Here is a 17,110-nt window from a genome sequence, read left to right on the forward strand (position 1 = left end):
TTTAAGTATATACATTTTAACTTTTGATGGTTTGTTATGACTCCTTGCTATGAAAAGTAAAGAAATTGGCACTTTGAGAATTCCTCCCTCGTCTTCTTCCCTCTCCCACAGCCTCCACTCCCTCTGTTAATGGTAAACCTTAACTCTCATATTTGGTTCTATACACAACTAATATGGTTGCTTAATCTACTTCTGTATCTAACTGGATCCCAACTGAACCCTAGCCTCTTAATCTTGGCTTCTTTACTTTTAGTTTTCATTGGGTGAATTTCATTGCCAGCTCATGTCTTGAGTTCTTGCATGTTCAAGAATGTATGGTTCAGAGCAGGCGCGGTGGCTCACACCTGTAATCCTAGCACTCTGGGAGGCCAAGGCACATGGATCGCTTAAAGTCAGGAGTTCGAAACCAGCCTGAGCAAGAGTGAGACCCTGTCTCTACTAAAAAAAAAAAAATAGAAAGAAATTAATTGGCCAACTAAAAATATGTAAAAAAATTAGCCGGGCATGGTGGCGCATGCCTGTATTACCAGCTACTTGGAAGGCTGAGGCAGAAGGATTGCTCGAATCCAGGAGTTTGAGGTTGCTGTGAGCTAGGCTGACACCATGGCACTCTAGGCCAGGAAACAAAGTGAAACTCTGTCAAAAAAAAAAAAAAAATGTATGGTTCGGATAGTTAAGAGAGAAATTGACATTTAGGATCACCTGGGGATTCAGATATCTCTCCTCCTCTGACTCAGGACTCAGATTAGCCTAGGATTTTTCCTTAATCAACCATCTTATGGTCTCTTACCAGCATTGAGATCAGGGGTTCTCAAACTTTTTAAACAGGGGGCCAATTCACTGTCCCTCAGACTATTGGAGGGCCAGACTATAGTTTAAAAAAAACTATGAACAAATTCCTATGCACACTGCCCATATCTTATTTTGAAGTAAAAAAACAAACGGGCAAAAACACCCGGATGTGGCCCTTGGGCCGTAGTAGTTTGAGGAAGCCTGATAGATACTTATCATTTTCTTTACCAGTTTCTCCTCAACTTCCTTCTGAGAAAGCTCCTTAAACCAGTTACCCTTTTCACATTTAAAGTCACCTTTCACAATGTTAAGTCCCCAGCTCCTCCCCCACTGGTATTAGGACTGCCAGTAAGTAGCTGGTTGAGTTTGTATTATATCTTAGAATTGGAACATTCTAGGTGTGGGACATGTGTGACTTTTGGGATATTAGCTTGTAAGGACCTTTTCCAGTGACAATTACAACTGTAAAAACAAAAATCAATGTAGTAGAAGAAAACAATGAATAGAAAAAAATTGAAGTCAGAATTGAATATAATTGGACTTTAAATTTTATGGCTACCTATGAATATATAATTCATAAATCCCCAAATTTTCTTAATCCCAATTTCAATTATTCTATGTTCATTTGGATAACAAATTTATAAACTGTGGCCTCTTTACATGCCAGCGAGGGGGATAAAGTTAGGGATTATCATTCAAGGATTAACATCCTTTGTCACACAATGAATTCCTCTAGTGGAGTTGTAACTGAAAGCTCTTTTGAGGTCTGCTAAATCTTTACCTTTGCAGCTTCTGCGTTAATTTCTCTGTAAGACTTTCCTTATTCAAATCACCTGCTGCCAGTGATTTCCCTTTTACTAAACACTCAACAACATCAGGTCTTCAGAAGCAGATTCCTCCAACCCAACATTGCAGGAAGAACTTGATATAGTCTAATCAAATCTTCCTATAAGGCTGAGATGTGAATTACCTTTTTTTTTTTTTTTTTTGAGACAGAGTCTCACTTTGTTGCCCAGGCTAGAGTGAGTGCCCTGGCGTCAGCCGAGCTCACAGCAACATCAATCTCCTGGGCTCAAGCAATCCTGCTGCCTCAGCCTCCCAAGTAGCTGGGACTACAGGCATGTGCCACCATGCCTGGCTGATTTTTTCTCTATATATTAGTTGGCCAATTAATTTCTTTCTATTTATAGTAGAGACGGGGTCTCTCTCTTGTTCAGGCTGGTTTCGAACTCCTGACCTCGAGTAATCCGCCCGCCTTGGCCTCCCAGAGTGCTAGGATTACAGGCGTGAGCCACCGTGCCCGGCCTGAATTACCTTTTTATAAAATGATAAAAATAGTCAATCTCTCTTGGGGATTATAAAACAAGATCTCTGTCAGGCCTTCAGTTTCACAGTCCTTTGATTGGGAATGTATCTTATACATAAGATAATTTTAGGTGTGCATGATAGTTATAAAATTTTTAATAGTCCTGCTTTTACTTATTGTGTATTAGAAGTATGTATCTAACAATGTAGTAATGATACAAAGATTCATTTTTAATGTAGGTAAAAAGTGAACTCATTTAAAGAAAATATAAAATAAAAAACAGCCTATGGATGATATGCAGATATGGAAAAAAATTGTGAGGATCATGGGCAAGTGGCTATAGGTTTCTAAAACAGGAAAATGTGGAAATCAGAAATACACAAATGTGACAAAAATTTGTACAAATGTTCAATAGGAGAACTTGGAAATAGGGGAATTGGGAAAGAGTGGAATATGGAAGTCAGAAATCTATTTAAATTATGCTCATTACAAACTTGGATTTTTCTTTATTATTAAAATCTACAGTGCAGTGGTTCTCCATCTGTTATCCACCAAGACATACTTAACGGCTTTCATTCCCACCATGCGGTCTCATGGAGATATCAACTCCCATGCCCTTTCTGTAACTCCACCTCTTTCTCTAGAAAGTATTAGTATTTGGGAAGGCAAACAAGTGAAAAACATTATAATAACAGAACCTTTATTTCACGATAACCCATTCTTCAAAGAGTATTTACAAATGGATACTTTATGACTTCCAGCTTAGTGTTGGGGAAAAAAAAAACAAATGGATACTTTAACTTTTTTGTGACACATTTCAAATTTAAATTTGGTACTTTAATTTTTACTGAGGGACAATTTTTAGCACACCCCATGATTGCCACTTGCCAGGGTGTCTGTGTACTTGAGAAGCAGTGGCCTCAAAAACTAGTTGGGGTCTGAAATGTCACATGCAGAGGCTCTGTGGGGGAATTTGTGCTGTCAGACTGTGTTCCTTATCGCCTCTACCCTAATAATTCCCCTTTCTCTTTAACACATGCAGACTGTTGGGCGGGAACTGCTGCTGCACCTGATTGACTATCTCGTGACCAATGACGGGAAAGACCCTGACATCACAAATCTGATCAGCAGTACCCGGATCCACATCATGCCTTCCATGAACCCAGATGGATTTGAAGCTGTCCAAAAGCCTGACTGTTATTACAGTAACGGGAGGTAAAGATGGGCTGATCTATCTTTATTTACAAACAAAACAACTCTACCCTGGGCGATAGAGCAAGACCATCTCTACCAAAAATAAAAAACTCATCCAGGTTGGCCGGGCGCGGTGGCTCACGCCTGTAATCCTAGCTCTCTGGGAGGCCGAGGCGGGCGGATTGCTCGAGGTCGGGAGTTCAAAACCAGCCTGAGCAAGAGCGAGACCCTGTCTCTACTATAAATAGAAAGAAACTAATTGGCCAACTAATATATATAGAAAAAATTAGCCGGGCATGGTGGCTCATGCCTGTAGTCCCAGCTACTTGGGAGGCTGAGACAGAAGGATCGCTTGAGCCCAGGAGTCTGAGGTTGCTGTGAGCTAGGCTGACGCCACGGCACTCACTCTAGCCTGGACAACAAAGCGAGACTCTGTCTCAAAAAAAAAAAAAAAAAACTCATCCAGGCGTGGTGGCACGCACCTGTGGTCCCAGCTATCAGGAGGCTGAAGCAGAGGGATCATTTTTAAGCCCAGGAATACAAGGCTGCAGTGAGCTATGATCACACCACTGCACTCCAGCCTGAGTAACAGAGTGAGACCCTGTCTCTAAAACAATAAGTAAATAAAATAAAAACAAAACAGCACAAAGGCTCCTATCAGGCACCTCTTGGCCCCAGCAAGAGGACTTACGTAATAGTGCAAGACCTCAGAGCCTGTGTCGTGTTGCTGATGAGCTGCAGATGCTCAGGGCTGCCCATGGCTTGTGGGCTGGACTGGAAAATCCTGAATAAGGCTGCTTGGCCCCTGTACCCCGCCTTGCCACTCACAGCGCCCTGCCCCTGCTGCAGCCCCTCCGGTTGCCTTCACCTCCCGGAACTCCAGGTGCGCGGGCCATTTCCCACTCCCTCCCACTGCTAAAGTAATGTGTCCTCAAAGACCCCTTCCCCGCCCCATCATAATCCAGGTCCCCAGATCACCTGGCACTTTACCTTCTTTACCTGCACTTTACCTACTCTCAGATCACCTGGCACTTTACCTTCATAGCATGATTTTTAATGTCTAATTTCTTATTTAACGACTCTCACCCCACTAAACTGCAAGCTACCTGACGGCAGTAATTCTGTCCCTTGCATGGGTGTTAGATCCCCAGCGCTACCATGGTACCCGGGCCCTTGATAATCTCTCGTTGATGATTAAGCCAGTAGTCCAAGAACTAACCACAAAGAAGAACGAATCTTGAAGTAGTTCTGATTTAGACAGTTTATTTTGTTTCAAGCTGCCTTGGGAGGTTTGGAATTTCTCAAATGTCTAATATACATTTATAATTTATACAATTTATAAATTTTGTTTGCTTTGCCCAAAAATAAATAAATGAAATCTAACCACTGGATTCCCCTGAATGTTAAGTTTTTCTAGCCTATTTAAACAAGGCCATTCTACTTTTCAGAAAGACATTTGTATGAAGTAGTGTGTTTACTGTTGTTTCTCTTACCAGTTGCTATGTAACAAACCACCCCAAAATTTGGTGACTTAAAACAACAGGCTTTTTGTTGACTGTCGATTGTGTAAGGCAGGAATTTGGGGCAGGCAGAGTAGGGATGGCTAAACTCTATGCCCCACATCTGGGGGCCTCAGCTCGAGTCTGTCTGAGACAACTAGCCTGGCCTTGTGTCTGGAGTCCCAGATCTGGCTGCCACCTGGCTCCCTCATTTCTCCATGGACTCTTCTCTCCACATGGACTCTCCACGTGGCTACCACTGGGGTCTCAGGATTCTAAAAGGGAGTGTTCTAAGAGCAAAGTCCCCAAATGCAAACACTTATCAAACCTCTGCTTGCATCATAATAGCTAATGTCTCACTGGGGAGAGCAAGTCACATGGGAGGGGATGACAGAGGATGTGAATGCTAGGGGTGGTTCACTGGAGGCCACCAAGCCAACCATCCTCCACACCTGCATTCACATTTGCAACAACAGCTGGAGCCAAAACAAGGGTCTGTATGGTGTGAGAAGTCACTCCCTGATACACCATTGATAACCCTAAAAAATTCTTTCTTTTAAAGGGAAAATCGTAACAACTATGATCTGAATAGAAATTTCCCCGATGCTTTTGTGCTCAATGATGTCTCAAGGCAGCCTGAAACTGTGGCAGTCATGCAGTGGCTGAAAACGGAGACATTTGTCCTCTCTGCAAACCTGCACGGTGGGGCCCTTGTGGCCAGTTACCCATTTGACAACGGTGTTCAAGGTAAGCAAGCGCAGCCCAGCGCTGGCTTCCCAAGTCCAGAGTGAGCTGCCACTCTCTGCCCTGAATGGGGATAAACTCTTGCCCCACTGGCCTTCTCTGGCAGGGGTAGAAGAGCCTCATGTTCCCAACCCTGAGCTGCCCTACCTATAATTCTTAAACAGTAGATGAGCAGTGTGGCTGAAATGACAACACACAGCTTGATTTATATCAGTGAAATAGTGAAATCGGATTTAGGTTATCTCACAAGAGGCAACATGGCTGAAAGAAAATAAAGCTAGAACAACTCACCTTTCCAGTTATATGAACAATGATTGCTGGCTCCTCTTAGAACTCTGTGGGATGAGGTATGACCAAGGACTTAAAATATTAAATGAAGTGGCTTCATTTAATCCGTACGGTACCTAAGGAGAATTTACCAACCTCCAGAAATTAGCAAGAGTGACTAAGAAGATATTTAATTTTTAAGCTGATTCAGGAGGAGTTTGGATATGTACAGGTTGAGTGTCCTTAATCTGAAAATCCAAAATCTGAAATGCTTCAAAATCCAAAACTCTTTGAGCACTGACATGACACTCAAAGGAAATGCTTACTGGACCATTTTAGATTTTTGGATTAGGGATGCTCAACTGGTTAAGTATAATGCAAGTATTCCAAAATCTGAAAGAAAAAAAAAAATCCCAAATCTGAAACATTTCTGGTCAGTCCCAAGCATTTTGGATAAAGTAAATTCAACCTGTATATGACCTATTCTGTGAACTGCCATCTTGCATGTGTCATTAAAAAGTAGGAAGAGGAAGCATTCATGGAAATAGGTAGAGGATTTCTTTCCAGGGAAATGAGAGCATTTGTGTGCAATGTGATGATGTATTTGCTAATGGGATATTTGTGTTTCCTCTCACTCTAAAGTCAAATGAAAGGTCTTGGCTTGTTTCTCAAATACAGCCACTGGGACATTATTCTCCCGAAGTTTAACTCCTGATGATGATGTTTTTCAATATCTCGCATATACCTACGCCTCAAGAAACATCAACATGAAGAAAGGAGATCAGTGTAAAAATAAAGTGAAATTTCCTAATGGTATTACAAATGGATATTCTTGGTATCCAATCCAAGGTGAGTTTCTCTTCATTTCTTCCATTCTCCTTTATTGCCTTCACTCAGAGGTGCCAGTTGACCCAGCAGTTGTCAAAAGATCTTTGGGCACAATGCAGTCTCTTCACTTGTGTCCCCATCAGCTAAGTATCACAAGAGCAGTGGAGGTGACCGATAGTTTGAGAAATGCTCAGACATGTTCCTCATGGCCAAGGGCCTCCTTCATTCATTCAAATGCTTATTCAGCATCTGCCTACTATGAGCCAGGAACCGTGCCAAGACAGATGAATGAGACACAGAAACCTCTATTAAACTTGAGACCTTGCTCTCAAGTAAGTAGAGGAGAAAGACATGTAAATAAATACAGTCCTGTGATGCTTTAACAATGGGGATATATTCGGAGAAATGCATTGTTAGTGATTTTGTCATTGAGTGAACATCAGAGTGCACTTACACAAACCTAGATGGTCCGGCCTACTCCACACCTGGCTATAGGGTATAGCCCATTGCTCCAATCACCTTTGCCTACGCAGTTCATTGTTAATGTGGTGCATGACTGTAATTGTGATAGCAGTGTAATTAGAAGAAAAATAGAGATTTAAGAAAGGTACAGTGTATCACAGGGGTATAAAGCCAAAATACAACACAGAGCCAAGAAGACCTTGGAGAAAATTACTGCTATAGCCCACCCAACAGGGATAGTTGCTACTTAGAGCCAGATGATTATTGCCATGCAGCCATGGGGAACCAACATTGTCAGATCTTCCAGTTCGTAAAAGAAGCTGGATTTGTACATGAAATGTCATGATTTTAAAGCCGTTTTGCAGGCTGAACAAAAGAGCTCTTCAGGCAGGATACAGCAGGAGGAGGGTCCCCAGTTTCCCAGCCTTGGAATAGAATGGTCAGGTACTGGAAGGCTGAGATTGCCATGTAGGGAACATGGAAGGAGAGAGATTCTTATCAGAAGGAATAATATAAACAGAAGCACAGGGGAAGGAGGCACCTAGGATAGAAGGGCAAGAGAGGAGACAGCGGGCTGGGCTGCATTTCCATTGCCCCGTGGAAAGCATTCCCTTCCAGACTGGTTGGCCTGACCCTGCCAACAGCAGACTGCAGGCTGTGTTTCTGCATGCAGGCCACTTCCAAAAGCACCTTCCCCATCATCACTTCGGATGCACAGGCTGTCAAGTAATCTTGCACAAGTTGATATGGTGCTTTTGTGCCTGGGCGGCTCCCTGCCAGTGTTGCAGGTAATGTAAATAAACATAGACCACCAGTGACAGGCAGCCGATATAGCTGGACAACACAGCATCTCAAACCTCCCTCTGTTTGGCCAAGACACAGCCCCAGACCCACACTTAGGACTCCAGCATAGTCCCTGGTCTCCACTCTTCTTAGCTAGGAAAAGCCCCCTTCTGCCCAGTGGCAGAGCTGTCCTTATGTTCACTGTCTGTAACTTTCAAGACAAATCCAGATGTGGAGGAAATTAGCTAGGAACAGTTGCTGCTGGGAATTGTTCCCAAGTGTGCCTGTGAGTGAGCTGTGTATTCTTCTCAGACAAAAAAGCAGGCAAAGCCAGCTGCCTTGAGGAGCCTAGAGCACAGTGTCTGGCCCAGGCTGCATGTTTTGTTTCTAGGCCCAGCTGGCCTTCTAGAACTGTGTACACTGTCCACACTTGGCATTCTCAATCCTGGTGACTTTTCCAGGGATCCATAATGCACACCATTTTGCCACTTACGTTCTTTTTATTTATTTATTTTTTGAGACAGAGTCTCACTCTGTCGCCCTGCAGTGGCATCATCATAGGTCACTGCAGCCTCAAACTCCTGGACTCAAGGGATTTTCCGGCCTCAGCCTCCCGATTAGCTGTGACTACAAGTGCACGCCACCATGCCCAGCTAAGTTTTTCTATTTGTAGTAAAGACGGGGTCTCGCTCTTGCTCAGTTTGGTCTTGAACTCCTGACTTCAAGAAATCCTCCTGCCTTGACCTCCCAGGGTGCTAGGATTACAGGCGTGAGCCACCGCACCCAGCCTGCCTCTTTCTTCTTTCTATGTGAAACATATTTATCCAGCCACAGGCTTTGTTTTTTTTTCTCTCTTCCTTTTCCTTCTATTTCTTTGGTAAAAATGAGGTCAGAGAGAAATACAAAACCAGTATGGTAAGTAAAGGAAATGGAACAGAGAAATTCTTCCTGGTTGGAATCAGGCCTACATATAGATTATTTAATATTTAAATAATATTTTGATATGATAATTTGACCATTTTCTTAGCAATAATATTGTCTTCTCCTTCAGTACTTCCCAAAGACCCTGATGGAATTGAGAAAACATATTTTCTTGGGCAGATTTCAAGTGTAACAAATTAAAATCTGTCAGAAACTACTTCCTTAAAGGTTAACGAATTTCATCAAATCCAGGAAGCTATTGATTGCAACACCCAACGTATCGCTGAAAAAAAGTTTTCAGTTAAAGTAAAAACATGATATTTTTAAGCCATAAACTTGAAGACACATCTCAATTCAGAGACATTAAAATATGAAAAGTTTTACATCTTAGAAAATATGAAATGGGCTGGGCGAGGTGGCTCACGCCTATAATCCTAACACTCTGGGAGGCAGAGGCCGGAGGATTGCTCGAGGTCAGGAGTTCAAAACCAGCCTGAGCAAGAGCGAGACCCTGTCTCTACTGTAAATAGAAAGAAATTAATTGGCCAACTAATATATAGAGAAAAAATTAGCCGGGCATGGCGGCGCATGCCTGTAGTCCCAGCTACTCGGGAGGCTGAGGCAGCAGGATTGCTTGAGCCCAGGAGATTGATGTTGCTGTGAGCTAGGCTGACGCCACGGCACTTACTCTAGCCTGGGCAACAAAGCGAGACTCTGTCTCAAAAGAAAGGAAGGAAGGAAGGAAGGAAGGAAGGGAGGGAGGGAGGGAGGGAGGGAGGGAGGGAAGGAAAGGAAGGAAGGAAGGAAGGAAGGAAGGAAGGAAGGAAGGAAGGAAGGAAGGAAGGAAGGAAGGAAGGAAGGAAGGAAGGAAGGAAGGAAAGAAAGAAAGAAAGAAAGAAAGAAAGAAAGAAAGAAAGAAAGAAAGAAAGAAAGAAGAAAGAAAGGAAAGAAGAAAGAAAATGATTATTGCAAGTGGGGGTGCGGAGGTAAGAACTGGAAAGCAAGCATGAGCTGTGGCAATCCAAGAAGCCACGAGGGGCTGGGCCTTCTATCCCCTAGAGTCAGCAGCCACCCTTCTTCCGCCTTCAGGAGCCCTTTGGCGTGATGGGTGAGGGCACAGGGGCTCGGGCAAGGTCACCGGTGTGCCAGTCTCCACCACGCACTGGCTGGAATCCCTGGGTACATTTCTTACATCTGTGATCACAGACCGGGCGTGGTGGCTCACACCTGTAATTGGGGATGCAGAGGTGTAAGGATCGCTTGAGGTCAGGAGTTCGAGACTAGCCTCAGCAAGAGTGAAACCTCATCTCTACTAAAAAAATAGAAATTTGCCAGCCAACTAAAAGCTAGAAAACATTAGCCAGGCGTGGGGCCGCACACCTGTAGTCCCAGTTACTCAGGAGGCTGAGGTGGGTGGATCACTTGAGCCCAGGAGTTTGAGGTTGCTGTGAGCTAGGCTGACGCCATGGCACTCTAGCCTGGGCAACAGAGCGAGACTCTGTCTCAAAACAAAACAAAACCACAAAACATCTGTGATCACATTTCCTCATCTGTAAAGAAGGGGTAATACTTGCTGTCAGGATTAAATGAGTTGATACAAAGCACTTGGAAAAGTACCTAGCAATAGTGAACACTCAGTAAATGTTGGCCATTATTAGTCCCCCAAATTAGTGAAAAATTAGCTTTACATAATAAGTGTACTTATAAATGGTTTGTAGAAATGCTTTTAAAGAAATCTTATTCTAGCTTATAGCCATTTAAAATGTAATTTAAAGAAGAGATGTAATTTAAGGAATCCTTTTTGTAATGTAGGATTTCAAAAAAATACAAATAAAAAGGGACCCTTCCCTCACCCCTCACATAACTTTGATGCACAGTTAAACTGTCGGCTCTGACCCAGTTATCCATATGGGACTAGTTAGCATTGCCCGGTCATGCCTGGGTAGTAAAATGTCAAGCCCTGATTCTACACACTAATATGTCAGATTCATCTTTTCCTGTTTACATGTACTTTCCCTGCAACTGTCTGATTCACTTGTCCCCAAGGTATGTGATACTTGACTCTGCTCCAATTTTAGACCTTAACAAAAATTAAATATGCTTATGTTTAGGAGGAATGCAAGATTACAACTACATCTGGGCCCAGTGTTTTGAAATCACGCTGGAGCTGTCGTGCTGCAAATACCCTCGTGAGGAGAAGCTTCCATCTTTCTGGAATAGTAACAAAGCCTCGCTCATTGAATATATGAAACAGGTGCACCTAGGTTTGTAAGGTTTTCTTATTAATTCTTGTTAATAGTACAAAATACAGCACCTAGCAAGAACTCTGGGTTAAGCAAATGCAAGCCTCTATTTATGTTTTCTAGGCACAGCCTCATTTTCGGTACTGGAACTGATGGTTAAGAACTGTCTCTGCATGAATGTCTGCAATGTGTGAGAAAGGCAGTGCCTATCTGTTCATAGAAGGGAAAGTGTGATGCGTGTTACCTTAACATGGGGATGTACGAATCCAGAGTATCCCTAATGTTACAAGTTGAGTGATCTGGAAATCTGACAAAAGATTAGGAAAACAGGATGCTATACTCTGTCACATCATTTCCCATTTAGAAAAAAGCCATGTTTACTTGTCACTCGCCATGTAATCAAGGACTCTGGAAACATCAGATATACCGTTTTGCATTTTTTCCAGAATGGGGTGATAGCCTAACACCATTGGTTTCAGCCTCTCACACCTTTGAACTCTACCAAATGTCCTGGCGCTAGGAATCTTCTCAGCCTGTTTTCTGAAGGCTGCCTGGCCCTTATCACAGACGGACAAACTAAATGTGGCAAAAGAGTGGTAGCTCTCAAACACTGCGTGCAGTCACTGGAGGGCTTGTTAAAACAGATTGCCCCAAGCAAAAAATAAAATAAATACAACAGATTGCCCCAGCAAAAAAATAAAATAAAATACAGATTGCCCCAGCCCAGAGTTTCTGATTTAGTGGGTTTTGAATTGTCAGCGTCTTCCCAGGTGCTGCTGATGCCGCTGGCCCAGGCGCTACGCCTAGAAACCACTGCACTAGAGAAACACACCACTTGTGATGACGATGGAATGCCCCTCAGGTCACCTTTGTTAACCAGTCTGTCTCTCTGGGCAGGGTGTGGAGGCTCTTCTGTATGGCAGCGTTAATGTCATCTTTCCCCATTCAGGATGGCTTGGCAGGGGAAACACATCAAGAATTGGCACAATAGTTATGCCCCCACATCAAGCCAAGGTGGAGGCTGTGTGTGTGTGTGTGTGTGTGTGTAAGTGTGTGCGTGCACACGTACATATTTAGGTTTGCTGCATGGGCCTACTGCATAATGGCATCATTTCGGGAATTTTCTGCATAATTCAAACCAAAGCTTTCCACCTACTAAAAAGGAGATGGAGAAGGATGAGAGAGGGAAGCACAGGCCAGAGGCTGAGTCTGGAAATAACAGAGACCCTCCCTGGGCTACTCGGAGGCCCTCTGCCCTCTTTCGTGCCTATATCCCCACCTCCGTCCCCCAGCCTGAGCAGAAGTACACAAGATTATTGGTAAACTCACAGGGCTGTGTCATTCGTGGAGTAGGTTGATAGGGGATATTTTTAAATGTCAACTTTTCTTTTTCACCAGCATTTTGATAAAGTTTATAAACTTATTTTTGGGTCTTTCTCCTTCCTCATTACGTCATCAGACTTTGTTTTGTCTCCTCTCTTGCTTAGCATCTGGTATTTCATTCGCCATTAGATTTTCCTCATGAGGTATGGCGTATTGGTGTAAACTTTCTATTCTGTTTCTACTCGTGTTGGTCCTTAGTGGGTTACTCTGCCTGTTCGTTTTGAAATTCATCCTTCATCAGTATCACATGGGAGTGCAACTGGATGTAAAATATGCTTTATGCACCTATACTGCTATTTTCAGAAATTCAGTCTAGCCATAAAGGTTATTTTCCAAGCCCTGAATTAAGGTGGGCTTTGAAGTATCATGTTGATAGAAGAGGTGCCAGTGAAGGAGCTTTGTGAACTGATACACAACAGATAAATTGCATTTATTATTATTATTAATTTGAGGGCTTATAAGTCCATTTATACTAGGTTTCATAAAGAATATTAATCTAGCTTCCTGTCTCTAAATCAGATGTAAATGACTCACTTAAAAAATATATATACATATAAATACACACCCACACACATGCGTGTATTAGCACATCAACCCTGCCCCCTTGTGGTTGAAGACAAAGGCATGACATGGTTTAATAATGAAACCATGTTCCAAAATACAGATACAGTGAGGTTATTATTACTTAATAGAAAAGTTCTTTCCCTATTAGTGCCCCATAAGGAGCCAAAGAGTATTTTTGTTTGTGGATGATGGGATGGGCACCCATTTATTGGTATTGCTGTAGTTGAAGGAAATTATTTTTTTAGAGGTAGGGTCTCACTCTGTTGCCAGTCTAGAATACAGTGGTGCAATTGCAGCTCACTGCAGCCTCCAACTCCTGGGCTCAAATGATCCTCCCGCCTCAGCCCCCCAAGTAGCTAGGACTACGCTCATGCACCACCATGCCTGGCTCATTTTTAAATTTTTTGTAAAGACGGGGTCTTGCTATGTTGCACAAGCTAGTCTCCAACTCCTGGCCTCAGGTGATCCTACTGCCTCAGCCTCCCACAGTGCTGGGATTACAGGCGTGAGCCGCTGCGCACAGCCTAAGGAAATTATTGATGTTGTCAAGCTGCATTGCATTCACTGGTTCAGATTCATCACTGGCTAGGATGCTTCTGATTCTCTGAGATTTTGACCCGTCTGGAAGTTTCTGACCTGCCGTGTCTGGGAAGGTCATGAAGGCTTTCTGCTTTCATGGAAGGGGCTGGCCAAGAGGGCAGGGGCCTAGGTGGAACCCAAGCTGTTTTGTCATCTGGCCATGTTTGAAATCTTCAGCAAGCACTTGTCTGAACCTCAGTTTAATCAACTGAAAGTTGGGAGTAATAGCATCTGCCCTGCCTCACACCAACCTGTCTAAGGTTCAACTGGGGTTATTCTTTCAATTAGAACTCACTGTATGCTGTGCAGTAAGATGTAGGAAAAAATTAAAATAAATTTTAAAAATTCACTAGGCCTCAATCTAAACTAGGGCCACTTGGTACCAGGTAGTCCTGCTTAGAGGATGACTTATTAGGTTTGGGTTGAGATGAGGGTGTCTACAGACACTAAGGCCAAGGTGGCAAAGGAGGGCAAGTCTGGATTCCAGGGGCCTAGAATGTCCTGCTTGCTCCCCTCTCTGCGGAATGTTACCTGTTGCTGCCCTGTCTCTCCCCTGGACTCCTTGAAGCAGGTCTGACCCCAGAGGTCTGGGGAACAGCTCACAGCACCCAGAAACCTGAGCAACCTGGACCGGAGTGAATCTGGTATGTGCTGAGTTCCAGAAGCCTGTGGAAATCTGAGTTCTCAAGCCTCAATCTCATCACCTGTAAAATGGGGATAATATATGCCACCATCCAGGATGGCTGTAAGATTAAATGCAAGTGACACAAAACAGAAGGATCAGCAAATATTAATCCTTTTCTTTCCTCTTATTTGGATTAAAAAAAAACTATGTGAGGGAAAAGAGAGATTGGTTATATAAGTTTGGAGTTGAGACAGAGATACTAGATAAGCTTCTGCAATCTCTATTCAATCTTGTTCCAGGGTTGATGTGCTAATACACGCATGTGTGTGGTGTGTATTAATATATATATATGCATTTTTTTTAACATTTTGGTTACATTTTATATCTTTGCCTCTCCCTAGCAATGGTTAGAGCTATGCCTTGAAGTTTTGAGGTGGGGGGTGCCGTGTGATGAGTTCCACGTGGGCCATGGAGACTAGAAGGCTTACAGCTAGGCAGGGCCACTTCGTTGGCCGTGTGAGCTTGAGAAGGCTATTTCAGTAATGCAAAGCCTTAGTCTTCTCATCTGTAAAAGCATGGTAGTAATCAATAACATAGAGTTGATTGGAGGATTGAATAAGAAAATGCACATTAAACACTTGGCATAGAGCCTGGAATATACTGAGTGCTCAATAAATACTGGCTGCCATTATCAGTCAGCTGACCCCAGGCTTCCAAGCAACTTTGTGATTACAATTTTGCCTCCCATGTAGTTTGACCACAAGACAAAACTATTAAGTCCCTTGCATAGGTAAGTATGTCGTTGTAGATTAAAACATGGACATTGTTTTCATTTAGGATCTTACAGAATCTACCTAATGGTGATGTGGCAATTCAGTTTGGTGACTGAGTAAACAACTCAGAAATGACAGGAGTGGATCTTAGATTGTCATCCGTGTTCTCTCACTTTGATAATATATGCTATTAATGGAATATTCAACAACAAACAAATTCCAGCTGTAAATCAGATTAGTAACTTGACTGTATTTTAAGTTACATCAAAAATAAGTCTACTTTCCCTTCTCTACCACTTTATTAACTCAAAACAGCTAAGAAATACTGGGCATATTTTTCTTAAATATATACAAGAATCTTTTTCATATGCCATAAAATGTGGTATTTATATTTAATTTTCTTTTCGTCTTACAGGTGTAAAGGGTCAAGTTTTTGATCAGAATGGAAATCCATTGCCCAATGTAATTGTTGAAGTCCAAGACAGAAAACATATCTGCCCCTATAAAACCAACAAATTCGGAGAGTATTATCTTCTTCTCTTGCCTGGGTCCTATATAATAAATGTAAGTATGTAACACTAGTTATTGTTATTAAAATATTATAGGACTCACAGTACTTACCCAGAAGGAATCTAAAGTAAGTCTAGAAGGTCCGAAAATAGATACATCAGGACAGAAGGAAAGGATAGTGTCAGAATTGCAACTGACAGGAGCTTGGGGAAGGTGGAAATGATAGGAACAAACTAGAAAAATTCATGTTTTTTTCCCAGCTGGCAATTATTTTTTTAAAATAGCCAAATCCTATTTCTTATGATATCTTTATGATTCAAAAATCCAACTTTATTAATAACGAGAACACTTAAGCAATGTAGCAAAAGTACTTCCCAGCTTTGTGGAATACCATTTAATACCCATTCCATGACACATAATTTCTACTATAAAAAATGGATTAGGACAAGTTCCTTAGAATTCATTATAAGTGAAATTTGATTCACAAATTTTATCACTGTATTAAGCAAGTGATAGACATATTTTGCAGCCCTATTTTCAATCAATGCAAATAAAATTTCAATTTTTAATTATATTTTAATACATACTTGAGTCATTTTATTTTAGGAGAAGGGGGCATGGACTACTTTGAACCTGAGTAGGTTTATGTAAATGAACTAAATGAATACTGATTCAGTTGGCCAGGTTATACCTCTTTCTCTTTGATGAGACTTTTTCTGAGAAATTCAGTATTCTTCTACTTTGCTTAGTAGGTCTGATGCTAGTCACAGTAGTCATTCTGTGTAGAGCTACTCCTTTGGAGAAGGTAGTTATCTCTTCTGTAGTGAAAAATGACTTGGTACTTTATTATTTCATCTTTAGGGCGTAAGCTCCATGGCTGATCCTCTTAGTGCCTGACAGTAGGGCTCATCAATTGCTAACCCTCTTCTTGGGAACTTCCACTCCTACTGAGAAGATGGATAGAGCTTGAACAATCTCAATTTACTGTGAATCTTTGCCTACAAAGCCCTTTATTTTTGTTCTGTTTACTGTGATATTTCCATTCTATGGGGAGAAAAAGAGTTCTCCTTGTACCGAATCTAAATTATTCTTATGCAGTCCTATATATAAGCCACACCTTTATAGAATAAAGTTATGCATTGTTCGTTTCCCATTAGTTAGACTACCACAGTGCGTATTGACCACGGGGACGAGATTCAAAGATAAAACTGTGGAAGCTGAAATGAACAGCTAAAACACATGCCAGTGAATGGTTATGTCAATGTTACTCCCCCATCCTTCTCCCTCCCCACCATATACAATGAAAGCATTTCTAGTGGACATTGCGTATGGTTGGTTTAGCATTTGACTTATTTTTGCTGATCATTTCTACCACCAAAAAACCAAATCTAGCTGAAGATTCCGACTCATGTGAACAAAACTGGTAAAACCAAAGCTTTTTAAGGGAGCAATAGACTTGTACACTTCAAATCAGCAAAGAAAATGGAGTAAATTGAGGAAATAATTCTACTTATAAATGATCTTAGAATATCCAAGGAGGATATTAAGTACAGACATGGGACAATGGGAAAGAGCTAACTCTTTACCTTTGTGCTCCCTGAAAAATGCTGGTGGCAGAATCATTCTGCTGTCCCTTC

General features: G+C 42.1%; 1 protein-coding gene across 2 annotated transcripts in view; it reads left to right on the top strand.

The window, feature by feature from the left end:
- CPM (carboxypeptidase M) overlaps positions 1-17,110 on the top strand; it is an 80,763-nt gene that overhangs the window by 59,572 nt on the left and 4,081 nt on the right. For both annotated transcript variants that reach the window (XM_076007176.1, XM_076007177.1), the window contains exons 4-8: positions 3,141-3,313; positions 5,354-5,538; positions 6,481-6,651; positions 10,908-11,060; positions 15,379-15,527. In XM_076007176.1, coding sequence (XP_075863291.1) covers positions 3,141-3,313; positions 5,354-5,538; positions 6,481-6,651; positions 10,908-11,060; positions 15,379-15,527 — 831 coding nt within the window. The remainder of the gene's footprint in view (positions 1-3,140; positions 3,314-5,353; positions 5,539-6,480; positions 6,652-10,907; positions 11,061-15,378; positions 15,528-17,110) is intronic.

The sequence above is a fragment of the Microcebus murinus genome, chromosome 10 (genome assembly GCF_040939455.1).
Source record: "Microcebus murinus isolate Inina chromosome 10, M.murinus_Inina_mat1.0, whole genome shotgun sequence".
Lineage (NCBI taxonomy): Eukaryota > Metazoa > Chordata > Mammalia > Primates > Cheirogaleidae > Microcebus > Microcebus murinus.